At 32.6% G+C, this 15,705-nt stretch overlaps 1 protein-coding gene across 1 annotated transcript; it reads left to right on the top strand.

Moving 5' to 3' along the window:
• The first annotated feature begins 521 nt into the window (after positions 1 to 521).
• On the top strand, positions 522 to 2,046 carry LOC109163535. The gene is made up of 5 exons (XM_019312284.1): positions 522 to 753; positions 839 to 893; positions 997 to 1,069; positions 1,186 to 1,732; positions 1,814 to 2,046. Exons 1-5 carry the CDS (start codon positions 522 to 524, stop codon positions 2,044 to 2,046), a joined length of 1,140 nt encoding a protein of 379 aa, XP_019167829.1.
• Positions 2,047 to 15,705: the final 13,659 nt, after the last annotated feature.

The raw sequence follows: 15,705 nt of genomic DNA, 5'->3' as shown, positions 1-15,705 counted from the left end.
TTGTCGTTAAAAGTCGTTTTTCTTGTAGTGTGTGGATTCGGATGGCAACGAAGTAATAGATGAGATAAATATGTATTACGACTGTCGCTATGTTTCCGCATGTGAGGCTACAGGGCGCCTACTCAGCTTTGACGTTCAATATAGGACACCACTGTTTGAAAGGTTAAGCTTCCACCTGCCAGATTGCCATTCCGTAGTGTTCAATGATGACAACAACGTTACCGAGGTCCTAAACAGACACACTATCGGGCAAAGTATGTTTTTAGGATGGTTTGATGCAAATAAATAAGAAATATGGGGATGCTAGGTTGTTGACTTACATCGAGATGCCAAATAATTTTTTTTGGAAGAAGGATGTTCGAGAGTGGCATCCTATAAAAAAAAAAAAAGGATTTTCAATCGGTCGTATATTTTACGTTCCGCCTGGTAGTGGTGAAATATATTATCGTAGATGCCTTTTGAATATAGTATGTGGCCCTACATGTTTTAATGACATTTGTACATTTAATGAGGTTGGGCACATGACATTTAGAGATGCATGTTATTCACGGGGTTTGTTAGATGATGAGAAAGAATACATTGATGCAATTGAAGAGGCAAGTCATTGGTCATCAGCTCATTCGATGCGGAAACTTTTTGTGACATTGTTGATAACCAAACCATTGAATAGACCAGAGAGCGTTTGGAATGAAGCATGTCACCATCTAGCGGAAGATGCACAATTCAACCAACGTAAGTTACTTCAAAAACCAGGTATGTTATTTGATATATCTTATATTTGTTAAATATTTCCTTTATTATAGTTAAGATTCTTACATTCAATATATACATATCGTAGATCTTATCTTAAATGACGATGAAAATAAGAACATTGTTTTGATTGAGATGGAAAAGTTGCTACAAATACACAATAGATCATTGAAAGAGTTTCCCTTATGCCATTTCCAAATTTGGAGCAATCATCGTTAAATGTGAACCATTTATTGCTTTTGAGAGGTTACTATATGATTGTGCAACCCTTGCTGAAAAGATTGTTCAATTGACAAGCAGGTTAACTGATGAACAGAAGGTTAACTGATGAACAGAAGAGTGTCTACGGCATCATTATTGAAGATTCATTGTCAAACAGTGGGGGGCTTTTTTTTCGTATACGAATATGGTGGAACAAGTAAAACTTTCCTTTAGAGATCATTATCTACAACATTGCAATCTAAAGGTGAAATAGTTCTTAATGTTGCTTCAAGCGGTATAGCCTCATTACTCCTACCGGGTGGAAGGACTGCACACTCTCGATTTGCAATACCTATTGCTATTACCAAGGATTCCACTTGCAACATCAAGCCCATTAGTGAGTTGGTTGAATTGATTCTTAAGGCAAGATTAATAATTTGGGATGATGCACCAATGATGCACAAGCATTGCTTTGAAGCGTTAGACATAATGATGAGAGACTTATTACAGTTTGTTAACCCAAGGAGTGCAAATCAAACGTTCAGCTGGAAAACAGTCGTGTTAGGTTGTGATTTCCGGCAAATATTGCATGTAGTCCCAAAAGGCACAAGACAAGAAATAGTTGTTGCCACCATAAATGCATCGTACTTATGGGACAATTGCAAGGTGTTAAGGTTAACTAAGAATCTTCGGTTGAAAAGTATGAGTGCCGACATTGAATTGCAACGGCTTGAGAACTTTGCGCAATGGATTGCAGGAATTGGTGATGGGACTATTGGAGGTCAAAATGATGGTTCAGTAGAAGTTGATATCCCACAAGACATGTTATTACCGAGTTTTTGAGATCCCATTGCCACTGTAGTGGAGAACACATTCCCGATGTTTTCAACTAACAGTGGTGATAATAGCTTTCTAGAAAATCGCGCGATTCTAGCATCAACTCTAGATGTGGTCAATGCTATTAACCAATATATGAGTGATATGCATGTTGCCGAGAGCAAGAATTACTTGGGTTGCGAAATTGTTTATAGTTCTGAGTCGAATGATGGCATTCTGGTAGACGTTCACACACCTGAATTTCTGAATGGCATATGAGCGTCTTGCATACCTAATCACTCACTGACCTTAAAGGTTAGCTCACTTGTGATGTTGTTGAGAAACATAGATCACTCTCTCGGGTTGTGTAATGGTACTAGATTGATAGTCACCAAGTTGGCAGAACACGTAATAGAAGCAAAAATATCAACTAGAGATCATGCAGGTACTAGGCTGTTGATTCCTCGAATGACTATGACACCGTCAGATCCAAGGTTAATTGCCATTCAAGTTTAAAAGAAGACGATTTCCATTAATGTTTTCATATGCAATGACCATCAATAAAAGTCAGGGTCAAACGTTATCTTAGGTTGGTTTGTTACTCAAGAAGCCCGTATTCGTGCAAGGACAATTATATGTAGCGGCATCTAGAGTAAGTATGTAACAACCCAAAATTTTATTTTATAAATCCAATTTTAAGAAATTCTAAAATAGCCATTTTTACTCCATTAAAAATTTTTGCTATCAATTGGTGTTAGAATAAATTATTTTAGTCACATTTTAAATTGATTCGACACCAAAACTTATTTTATTCGAAACTCCTAAATTTTTGGGTACTTCGCGTACCAAGTTTTAAATCGAGAAATCAATCTGAGTGAAACCGGGAGAATTCAAAAAGACTTTAAACAAGGGTTCATCTAGAAAACTTTTTGAAAAAATTCATTTTCAACCCCAAAGTATTCAAAATATCATTCTTAGCCCTTGGGTCCATGTTGCTAGGTGAACCACAAGCTCCCAAGGGTCTTTGTCTGATACATTCTTTAGCCATCTTTTGCCATTTTTACCCTCCACCAATCATTGTGGATTCTCCTAGGGTTTAATGCCCCTATAAATAAGAACACAATAAGACCTTGCCTCTTGATTCCCAACCTTGTCTTCTTCCCCAAAAGCTCCACAAGACATCCAAGAAAAATCACAGTATGTTTTATAGCATTTCATCTCTTCTAGCTTTCCTTCCTAGCTTTCTTCTCTGAGAACTTAGTCTTAAGGTTGTTGTTTGGTTTGTTTGAGGTGTTTAGGAGGTGAAGGAGGGTGTAGCTAGCTTGGGAAGAAGGTGGAATCCCAAAAAATAGGAGGAATCTACAAAGGTATAACCCCATGGACTCCCTCTTTGATTTTGGCTCTGTGAAGCCTTTGATATTGAGTAGAAATGAGTAGAAATTATGAGATTTTGTTGTGTTTATGCTTGGAAGTGATCTAGTATTTGTCTTTGAGTTTTGAGAATGTTTTGGACTTGTTTGGATTGATTTTGTAGATGAAAATGCCATCTGGTGCACAGTGTGCACCAGATCAGACCAGCGGCCCTAGCCGCGGCCTATCAGAAGGGCCGCCGGCTAGAGCCGGGGTTACCCGGGCCTAGGGAACGGCCCTAGGAGAGGGTCGCTGCCTAGGCCAGGCAATGCAGTGGGACTCATGAGGCGGCTCATGAGGAGTCCCGCCCCAAGTCCTTGAGTATTTAATCTGAGGAGTTTTTGTGCAGTGGTCGGGCCCTTGTGGCTCAGCTACGTGTCGTTTCGGGTCAGGTGTCACGGGCCCTTGTGGCTCGGTACCTCGGGATCGTCTCGATGCACGTTTTGGCTTTGACTTCGTTGAATTTGGATAAAAAATGAGTATGTTATGAGGGATTTATTGAAGAAGTTGCTACAGAGTATATATATTGTTAAGTTCACTGTGTATGAGAAATGCTTGGCTATGTGATCTGATGATTATTTTGTATTGAGTAGATAAGCATGATCATTTGAGAATTTGATTTATTATGAAAGCATGACTAAAATGTGATATTTGATCAATGAGAATTAAAGTATATTTTGTTGATAGAAATGTATAGAATTCGCTATGTTGCAAACCGAGTATGATATTATATCCTTGAGTATTTTATGGTTTATATACGTGGTTTAGAAGCATGATATAGAGTATTTTTGCATCTCACATATTTCATATTTCAAAAATGCATAAGGGGCCAATGTAAGCCCAAGTATTACTTTCAAAAAGACATAAGCATGTGGTACATCACTCTTTGATGCATTGAGAAGTAGTAGAGTTGTTGCATGCATGAGATTGATGCATGAGAGATATATTTATGTATTATCTATATCGGTGAGGTTTTGGAGGATCCCGTTTGGACTATGTCCTCTCGGATGATTTTATGGACATTGCGGTTCCAGTATATGTAACGCGGCGTATTCCCACGTTACGAGGATGAAAACTGCCCGCCAGGCTTGGAATCCTGGTCAGGGGGTGTGCACACTAAAAGTTCGATACCTGATTCCACAGAGTTAGAGCATAGAACCAAGAGAGTGGTTCGGTGGACGAGCAGAGTATTAGGTCGGCTAGACGCCGTGCCCAGATTGGTTCATTCACACATGATGAAGTTCCTACCTCGTTCATTTAAAGAGAAAGTATGAGTCATTGAGACTCCAAAGAGAAAGAATGAGTCATTGCGACTCTAAGAAAGAAAGAAGTGAGTCATTGCGACTCTAAAGAAAGAAAGAAAGAAAGAAAGTCATTTATGACTCAATGAGACCTCCACAGAAAGTACTCTATTTTTACAATGAGTGTATGAGTATATTTATAGTATTGCACGAGATTGCATATGAGCATGAGTATAGTATTGCACATGATTGCATATGAGTATTCTTATAGTATTGCACGAGATTGCATGAGTATTTTTATAGTATTGCACAAGATTGCATATGTTTATAGTATTGCACGAGATTGCATATGAGCATGTTTATAGTGTTGCATGAGATTGCATATGAGTATAGTATTGCATGAGATTGCATATGAGTATAGTATTGCACGAGATTGCATATGAGTATAGTACTGCACGAGATTGCATATGAGTAGAGTATAGCATGAGATTGCATAATGAAAATTTTGATTTAAGATTTTATATTGAGCATGATTGTTTAGTTACATTTGAAGCCTTGTATATCCAGTTTATGTGATGAGAATTTGAGAGTATGAGAATACCTGTTGTATGGTTTATTAGCATGATACTACCTGTAAGCATGAGTTGCTTGTTAAGTTTATTATGAAGTTACATGTTGAAGTATCTAAGTTGTTAAGTCTTATATATCGAAGCATGCCTGTTGATATTATAGATTGTAAGCATCTAGAAAGTATGTGATATGACTAAAGCTGTCTACGAGATGAGTTTGTTGTTTACAAGTGAAATCAAATGTTTCCAAAGTATACTCTATAGTACTTTACAGGGTTGAGTGTGGTTATACTTAGCTTCGTGCTAACGAGTGTTTTCCTATTTGTCTATGTGTTGCTTGTAAACCCCCTTTCAGGTGGGCCCAGCAGTGAGAAGTGATCGAGTTAGATTAGTCTCGTAGTTTGAGATGTCTAAACTCTTATGTTTTGTGGATGACCTTATTATTCATTTTTAAACTTATGATGATTTGTAGACTTTGATGATGTAGACTTTTGGGGTGACTTTTTCCCCCTTGTGACTTTCAGTAATTAGTATGGATGTTAGATATTTATTTTATTTCTAGTTCTACCCCTAGTGTGTGCAATCACCACGGAGTGGTGGTTGTGGCGGTGACATTCCCACTAGTTATCTTTTTTGCTATTAATTTCGCTGCTTAGTTTATGATAATTGTGGTTTAGACTTGTGATTAAGTGTTAGAAAAGTGGGGTGTTACAAAGTAATCCTAAAAGTCTCAAATTATTGATTTGTGGTGAGTTAGATAATAGATATAGTTCAACCACTAATGTAGTTTATAAGGAAGTATTTAATAACCTGTAATTTATTTTTGGTTCTCATTATATATATATATATATATATATATATATATATATATATATATATGTGTGTGTGTGTGTGTGTGTGTGTGTGTGTGTGTGTGTGTGTGTGTGTAATATTTATTAATTTTTAGTTTGCTTACATTTCAAAAATGAAATTTTAATTTTTAGTTTGCATTTCAAAAATGAAATTAATTACAAGAAAATACGCTCAACCTATGAGGATTTGTTAATTTATTATAATATAAAAAACATAAATTAAGTACTTTACTATTTATTTATCGTGCACCGCACGGGTAAATTACTAGTACAATTAAAACATTGGATTATTTGTTGCCTAATTGTTTTTGAAAAACCTCTTTAAATACATTGTATTTAAACTAAAATTTTAGAAACACTAGTCTACTTTCCTTCCTTTTTTTCTCTTTCATAATAATAAATATGTTGTAGATTAAGATATTCCTTTTCGTAGTTGATCTTTGGTGAAAGTCTCGTTATGCTTTCCTTTCTCCTAGTTGATCTTTTGGTAAAAAACTTGTTACATAGTATGTAAAAGCAAAAGAGAATGAAGAAACTAGAACGAGACTTCTCATTCATTATAGAGTTCATACAAAGATATATATTCCTGAATAATTAGGAAAAATAACTAATCACTAAGATAATGGTCATACATTTGAATTATTATAAAACTCTCACTTGGACATTATCTTCTCAAAATCATGTCTGGTTAAAACCTTGCTAGAAAAATCCTGTGGTAAAAACTTAATCAAGGAAAATAGTACATGTATGTATAGTCATGTGTTACACTGATTGTCTCATTAAAAATCTTAGAGTTAAAAAAAACCCAGTGGAAAAAACTTAACTAAGGGAAAAAGAGTACAACCAAATGCCTTCAGTGTGACACCCCGTAATCCAAATTCAATTAATGGATTAATTAAGTAATTAATCCTAATCCAATTGGTAATTTAATTCTTTAAATTCCTGAAAATTCAATAGTCGGGGACTAGTAATTGACTAGTCAACCCAAAGTCAAAGTTGTACCTAGAGCTTTGTGAGTTGTTCCCTTGTTCCCTTACACATTTCATCTTAGTAAGGGTAAATAAGTCATTTCCTTGGCAATAGTCTTTCAAGCTAACCTAGGAAGACACATTTCATTTCTTCAAACACTCTTGAAGAGAAAAATCATAAGCTCTCTCTCTTCTCTCTAAAAGTTAGTTAGCTTTCTCTTCAAGCCACACCCAGGGCTACCAAGATCTTAAGTTTGCTTTCAAGATTCTACCTTTCATACTTTTGAGCATCTAGGAGGGTAAGATCTAAGCTCCTCTTGTGTTTTTAGTGTTTCTAAGGTATCTTTTTATAAAGGTGAAATCATTATGTTGTTTTCGTGTGTTCTTGAAGTGGGTGTGGAAAGGGAACCTTGTTGGGAGCCTTGTAGAGTGTTGTGAGTGAAGGATAAGTCTTCAAGAGGTAACCCATGCTCTACAAAATCTATTTAGCTTACCTATTTGATGATTCTTGGATTATACATGTGATTTTGCTATGAAATGTGAGTGTTTATGCATTGTCTTGTGAAAATGCATATCTAGAGCTTGTGTTTAGGGTTCATGTGTGTCATTGCTTAGCTATTCCTTTTATTCAAGTCATTTTGTTGTATTTGGTGAGATTTGGCATGTTTTGGACTTGAATTTGAGCTTGGAGTTGAAAATCCCCGAAGGGATTGTTTTGGTACAGGTTGGTGTACCCGCGGGCGGAATGGCGGGTAGGTATCCACCCGCCGCCCCACCCGCGGGGAACGTGGCTTGTGGGTGTTGGTACCCGCGAGCGGAACCACGGGTGGGGGTCCACCCGTGGGCCCACCCACGGGGAACATATGTTGGCTTGGCGGGGATTTGTTCCCCGTGATTCTTTTGACTCGGTATTTGGTCTTTTGACTTCCCGATATTCTTTTGTGGAACTATTTGAGTGTCTTCTTGATGTTTCGTATGTCTAGAACTATATGGTAAGAATCCATGTAGGTTTAGGTGTCTTGAATCGTGCTAAGTGTTCAAAATTGTGATTCGTTGAACCATGATGATTCTTGTGTGTTCTTCGGAACTATGTTTGGTTTACCCGTTTGATAAGCATGCTAGTTCGGTGTTTAAATACTAGCGTGTGTGTTGTTTGTACTCTCCTATTGTTGATGATGACTTGTGTTAATCATCGTTGTTGTTGGACTGTGATCCATTCCTTTATTGAGTATGGTTTCATATCTTCGTTGTGATCCGTTGATTGATTCCTATTGTGGTGTGGTGTGTGTGGCTGTACCTGGATTGCACGATTAGTGGTATGGGACACTAGTCACCAAGGTACGGCAGTGGTCCTCGTGGTGACCATGACGCGATTATGGAGTTTGTGACCTTTGTGTAAGGTTCACGTATTTGTTAAAGGGTAACATGTGTTACCAAGGCATGTGTTGCCGTGTGTGATTGGTACCCTCGTGTACTATGAAATCGGTGGTTCTGTTGGAGATCTGTTGGAGAGGGGACGACGGTCCTCGGGGGAATAAGGTTGGACTTGGTGTACAGGGGTCCTGGAGGTAAAGGTTGGAACTAGATATAAGGTTGGGGGTAGCCATAAGGTTGGAACCGGGCATAAGGAAGGCATATCAATTCGTGATGGGTGATGCCACGAATGCTTGTGTAGCCGTTGTTGTGTTTCTCTATTTTGTGACGTGTGTAGTCACAAAGGAAATGTGTTTGCCAATGTTTGTGTCTTTACTCTCTCTTGTGTTATGCATGTCGGGTGTTAACCTACTGTGTGATGGTAGATTATGCCTTGAGCCGTTCTTGTGAGTCGTTGTACTTCTTGTGGTCTTGGGATGTGCTCCCCTGTCTTCGTTGTGAGAGTATTGTGTCTTGTGTTGACTTCTGCTCTTGGTTTTGAACATATATATATATATATATATATATATATATATATATATATATATATATATATATATATATATATATATATATATATATATATATTCCGTTTCGCAAATGATTTTACATAAGTATATCCTATCTATGTATGTTATTTCACATGTATTGGTGGGTTTCCAGCATTATTCGCTGACCGGGCGTCGTCCCATCTTTTATGTTTTTCTTTCAGGTGATGTGTAGACGTGAGCGCGGTCTAGAACCTGCTAGTTTAGTTCCCCCGTTTGAGTTGTTATGGCCTGTGCGCCAAGGATAGACTTTAGTACTTTGGTTATGTATGGATTTTAGATTGTGGATTATGCAGATGTTTAGCCTGTGCGTTCACCTTTGGGTGGGCGTGGCATATCACCCTTTTATTTCCAGTTTATATAATCCTTTTTCAGTCTTCCGCTGTGTTTGATGTTTTGATTAGTTATCTACATGTTTAAGGTTTAATTTTAGCAGGGAAATTAGGGGGTGTTATATTCAGGGCTTAATCTTTAGGATTTAATGGCCTTCTAGACCAATTGATCAAGAACATCTAGAGGTTATTGCTCCCGTGAAGATAACAATCTTCCAAGTCTATGCATCCCAGTTTTGTGAACATATTTTTCAAAAGTGGATGTAGACAGGGACTTAGTGAATAGATCTGCCAGATTGTCACTTGAGCGAACTTTTTGAACAATAATTCTGCCACTCTTCTGGAGTTCATTCAACATTTTTTTAATACCATCTTTAGTTAACATTTGTAAATAATTAATTTTTTATTGATAATTTAGATTAAGATTTTGTTAGACATTTGTATTTGTTTGGTATTTGTCTTCCAACTAGTCTTTTCTATGCACGATGCACAAAAATATATGCCCAATATTTATAATTTTAAAAATAACTAACAAATTTTTATTAATTAAAATCTAAATGAAATAAAATTTATTTATTATATTATTCTAATAATATATAATGTCTACAAATATTATTATAATTAAAGAATATAAGAAAATATATGATTAATGCATGTGCATAATAAAAATAATGGAAAAGATTACGGAAGTTATAACGTTAAAGGTATTTTTGTTCTAAAAAATTGTATAGTACAACTCTAAAATCACAATGTACAAAATGGTTAGCACTAAAAATATGGATATAAATTAAGGATATAACTTTGATTGAGACTTATTATGTTTTTAGATTAGATATGATAAAAAAAAATTAAATAATAATTATAATAAAATCTTATGTATAATATAAACAACTTATAATTATAGAAACTGGATTGGATATAAAAATAAACAAATAAGTACAATTATTTTTCTACTTAGTTTTTTTTTTTTTTTTTTTTTTTTTTTTTTTGAAAACCAAAACTTGCGTGGTATTATTAAATCAAGATTTTGGGCTAAGTAAAGAGAGAATACAATATGGGAGAATTTTTTTCTCTTGACATGACACTATTTAATCAATCATTATGCTATGGACCCGTGTCTAGTATGCAATATAGATACGGTAACGGTGCCGTTAATGGCACCGTTATTTTCCACTTTTTTAAAAAAAAAATAAAATTTTAGACCAGTTTGTTATAGGAGCATATGTTCATAATTGTAAGTTCATAATGTCAGAGTTCTGTGTTCATAATTTCATAGCTGTACATTCATAATTGCATAACTGTACATTCATAATTCCGTAACTGTACATTCATAATTCAATAATTGTAAGTTCATAATTTTCGAAACTCTATGTTCACAATTTTAGAGCTCTATGTTCATAATTTTATCACTATATGTTCATAATTGTAAGTTCAAAACGTCAGAGCTCTGTGTTCATAATTCCATAACTTACATTCATAATTCCATAAATGGACATTCATAATTCCATAACTGTACATTCACAATGCCACAAATGAATAACGCCGTTAACGGCGAGACAAAATCAATTTTTTTTTTTAAACTAGAAGGCTGCGTTTTCCTCTAAAACGACGTCGTTTTGGACTCGTGTCCACAATGCATTGTGGACATGAGTCCACAGCATAATTTGCGTTATTTGATTGTATACTTTTTAGTCTTTCATTAAAACAACCAATTCATGAACATTCCATAATTATAAATCAGATATTTAATTAACTTTGATATTTAATTAAAAATAGTGCACAAAAAAAATAATAGACAATGTAGTGAATATAATCAATTGATGAATTTGAATGTAAAGAATTTTTATATTGGAAAAAAATAAAGACAATATAACTAATGAAATTGTTTTCTTAATTAATTTATTGATAATGACTAATTTTTTTTTAATAAAGACATTGTAGGGACAATGTAGCGAATATAATCAATTGATGAATTTGAATTTTGAATGTATAGAATTTTTATATTGGAGAAAAATAAAGACAATATAACTAATGAAATTATTTCTCTTATTTAATTTATTGATAATGAATAATTTTTTTGAATAAAGGCATTGTAAACACATAATTCTAAATTAAAGAAATACATATGTATTATTTTTGGTTGTAGCTACTAAATTATTATTTAATTTAATAAGAGTAAAAATAGAGTACTAATTATGCCAACTTTGACTGGGATGTGGTTCGAACCTAAATTTAATTTATTGATAATGAATAATTTTTTATTGATAATGCCAATAATGAAATTATTTCTTTTATTTAATTTATTGATAATGGATAATTTTTTTGAATAAAGGCATTGTAAACACATAATTCTAAATTAAAGAAATGCATATGTATTATTTTTGGTTGTAGCTACTAAATTATTATTATTATTATTATTATTTCTATCTACTATACTAATAAGAGCCCAAGAGAGTTAGGCCTATAATGGGTAGAAAAAACGGCGGTCAAATTTTTTAATCAAATGAATAGGATTGATCAGATTTTAATTTTTCCTTAAGATTTCCTAATTTATCCTTAATGAATATGATTATGAGTTAACTTTTCCGTTAAATATTATCTTTTCTGTTAATTTCTGTTAGTTCACCGTTAACTTACTCATTGATTTCAATAAGAAATGTCTTAGGTTCGAACCCCATCCCAATTAAAGTTGGCATAATTAGTACTCTATTATACTCTTATTACATTAAATAATAATTTACTAGCTACAACAAAAAATAATACATATGCATTTCTTTAATTTAGAAATTATGTGTCTACAATGTCTTTATTCAAAAAAAAAAATATTCATTATCAATAAATTAAATAAGAGAAATAATTTCATTAGTTATATTGTATTTATTTTTCTCCAAAATAAAAATTCTTTACATTCAAATTTATCAATTGGTTATATACGCTACATTGTCCCTCCAATGTCTTTATTAAAAAAATTTATTCATTATCACTAAATTAATTAAGAGAAATAATTTTATTAGTTATATTGTCTTTATATTTCTCCAATGTAAAAATTCTTTACATTCAAATTCATCAATTGATTATATTCACTACATGCATTGTCAATTATCTTTTTTGTGCACTATTTTTTAATTAAATATCAAAGTTATAATACAAAATAATGCTATATATTTATTTACCAAGTATTTTATTAATACCATGAAGAATTTAAAAAAATTTAATTAATAAAGTCAATCATATTAACTGTTTGAGGGATTTGTTGACACAGAGAGTATTCAAATCACACAACAAATTGAAGTTAGAACTATTTCGCAATATCCTTGTTTGACAATTAGCAGTTAGCGGTTAGCGTTAGCGGATTATATTAGCGAATTATATCAACGGTTAGTAAAAAGATATTTGAAAAAATTAGCTGTTTAGATTAACATGTAAAATGATATATATATATATATATATATATATATATATATATATATATATATATATATATATATATATAATAATTGTTTTAAAAATAAAAAATATAATTAAGCCAATCATATTAACTACTTGGGAGATTTATTGACAAAAAGAGTATTCAAATCACACAACAAATTGAAGTGGGAAACTATCTCGCAATGTCCTTGTTTGGCAATTAGCAGTTAGCTATTCAATATTAATATATATTGGAATAAGGTTCAAATTGGCCACTGAACGTAACCTGAAAATGCAATTAGGCCACTGAACGGAAAAAAAAAAGTGCAATTAGACCACTCAACACTAAAAAAAACGTGCAATTAGGCCACTGAATACTCCAAATGTATGCAATTTCACCGGATAGCAGGTTACCATCAATTTTAGCAGGTTACATGCTTACGTGGCAGCTGAGTTGGCATTTTTAATAATTTTTAAATAATTCTAATAATAATTTTTAATAATAAATTTAAAAAAAAAAATTGAAAAAATATTAAATTAAAAAATTTCAAAAAAGTAAATAAAACGATGGCGGCCACTCCGTTGTTTTTTGTTTTTTTTTTTTTTTTTTAAAAACAAATAAAAATTATAAAATTTATTAAAAATTATTAAAAATGCCAACTCAACTGCCACGTAAGCAAGTAACCTGATAAAATTGATGGTAACTTGCTATCAGGTGAAATTGCATACATTTGAAGTGTTGAGTGGCCTAATTGCACTTTTTTTTTTCGTTCAGTGGCCTAATTGCATTTTCAGGTTACGTTCAATGGCCAATTTGAACCTTATTCCATATATATTTAATATTTTATGTCCTAATTTTTATTTGCTCCCCCTTAGGTCTCGTATTTGGTTTCAACCATATCTATACAATTATTTTATTGACAATTACAATCAATCTTGACTATATTATCTTGCATTTGTAAACTTAGAATTGCCTATTTAAATACGCAAATTTAACATTCAATTATTGATGCATGAACAATTTCAATATAATCTTGCTTTGATATACTTTAAAGTACTTATTTAAAAAAATATATACTGGGCATTATCCCAAACCTGCAATGCGCCTAAAAAACTAGTAATTTAATAAGAGTAAAATAGAGTACTAATTATGCCAATTTTGATTGGGATGTGGTTCGAACCTAAGACCTTTCTTATTGAAATCAATGAGTAAGTTAATGGTGAACTAACAGAAATTAACGGAAAAGATAATATTTAACGGAAAAGTTAACGGATAATCATATTCATTAAGGATAAATTAGGAAATCTCAAGGAAAAATTAAAATCAGATCAATCTTTGAGCCATTCAATTGATTAAAAAATTTGACCGCCATTTTTTCTACCCATTATAGGCCTAACTCTCTTGGACTCTTATTAGTATATATATATAGTATATAGTAGATAGATAGTAGATAGTGAATAGTAGATAGTAGATAGTAGATAAAAGATAAAATTTAGGAAGGGAAGATTTTGAGGGATAAAAAACACTTTCCTTAATAAAAATAATTTAGAAAAAAGAGAAACAGTTACTCATTAACCAATTTATGAACACTCCATAATTATAAATCACATAAAAGATAAAATTTCGGTAGGGAAGATTTTGAGGGATAAAAAAACATTTTCCTTAATAAAAATAATTTAGAAAAGAGAAACAGTTACTGATTATACAAATATATATTGTCACAATGGCCGGAGAATAAGAACAATAAATTAAACAAAACATGCACAAAATATTAATTAAATTAGAATTTGAGATACATTTTTAAATAGATAATATCTAATCTAAAAGCATAATAAGTTTGAATCCAGGTTATGTCCTTGATTTTATGTTCATTTTTTCCATTAACTTTTTTTTATACCTTATGCTATAAATATTGTACTACATAATTTTTTGGACAAAAATATCCCTACCTTTATAACTTCTATTATCTTTTCATATTATTCTTATCATGCACACGCATACTCGATATCTTTTTCTTACATTCTTCAATGGTAAGTTTGATTTTATTTAAATTTTAATTAAATGTTACCATAGTTATATTTAGTAATATATCGTTTTTTATAATTCTTACTTATTAATATTAATATGAATAATATATATATATATATATATATATATATATATATATATATATATATATATATATATATATATATATATATATATATATAAAATTAATTAAGTTTTGGTGCGGTTAGGGTGCCTAGGTGCGGTTTAATCTGGGTCATTCATCTCGTTTAAATCAACGTCCAGGATTGTCAAAATTTAAAAAAAAAAAAAAAAAAAAAAAAAGACGCGGTGGCAATTTTGTAATTTTTGCATCTAGGTCAAAATTAAAGTGAGCGGATCTGTGATTAATGTGCGTGCGTTTTGTATATAAGATGCGTGAGGTTTGTGCGTAAGGTGTGTGAGTTTTGTGCTTAATGTGTGTGGGGTTGTGCTTAACGTGAGTAGTTGTTAAAACTTAAAGTGTGGACTTTTGTGCTTAAGGTGCATGAGATTTGTTCTTAATGTAAGTGGAGTTTTTGCTTAATGTGCGTAGGGTTTGTGCTTAATGTGTGTAAGGTTAGTGATTAATGTCAGTAGTTGTTGAAACTTAAGGTTTGTGAGTTAATACTTAAAGTGCGTGGGGTTTGTACTTAATGTGCGTGAGTTTTGTACTTAATGTGCGTGAGTTTGTGCTTAATGTAGTTGTTGAAACTTAAAGTCTGCGAGTTAATATTTAAAGTGTGTGGATTTTATGCTTAATGTGCGTGGGTTTTGTACTTAATGTGCTGAGTTTGTGCTTAAGATCTAACACTTAAGGTGCGTGTTTCTATCACTTAAGGTGTGTCATTTTTAGCTTATGCTTCTTTCTTCCAGACACGCGCGCGTTTTTTTTTTTTTTTTAAAATTTTCATTGATTTGAGTCGTTAATCTAAATTTGATCAGCGGCTCAGATCTAACCGTACAACCGCACGGGAAGATGTACCCACACATGAACCCTTCCCTATATATATATATATATATATATATATATATATATATATATATATATATATATATATATATATATATAGGGGTGATCACATGTGGCCATGTTGTTAGGTGTGGTCATATGGTCAATTATAGGCCATTAGATTAGATAGATCCAATGAATCATATTAATCAAGATTTTT

The sequence above is a fragment of the Ipomoea nil genome, unplaced genomic scaffold (assembly GCF_001879475.1).
Source record: "Ipomoea nil cultivar Tokyo-kokei standard unplaced genomic scaffold, Asagao_1.1 scaffold3030, whole genome shotgun sequence".
NCBI classification, from domain to species: domain Eukaryota; kingdom Viridiplantae; phylum Streptophyta; class Magnoliopsida; order Solanales; family Convolvulaceae; genus Ipomoea; species Ipomoea nil.
This window is presented reverse-complemented; position numbering and strand designations above follow the sequence as displayed.

Excerpts from the sequence above, each read along its gene's own strand:
- LOC109163535 (XM_019312284.1), top strand. The coding sequence starts at position 522 with ATGACATTTAGAGATGCATGTTATTCACGGGGTTTGTTAGATGATGAG. Across the intron at positions 894-996 it reads GTTTTGATTGAGATGGAAAA|GTTACTATATGATTGTGCAA; the intron begins GTTGCTACAAAT and ends TGCTTTTGAGAG. Across the intron at positions 1,733-1,813 it reads TGGTGATGGGACTATTGGAG|TGGAGAACACATTCCCGATG; the intron begins GTCAAAATGATG and ends TTGCCACTGTAG.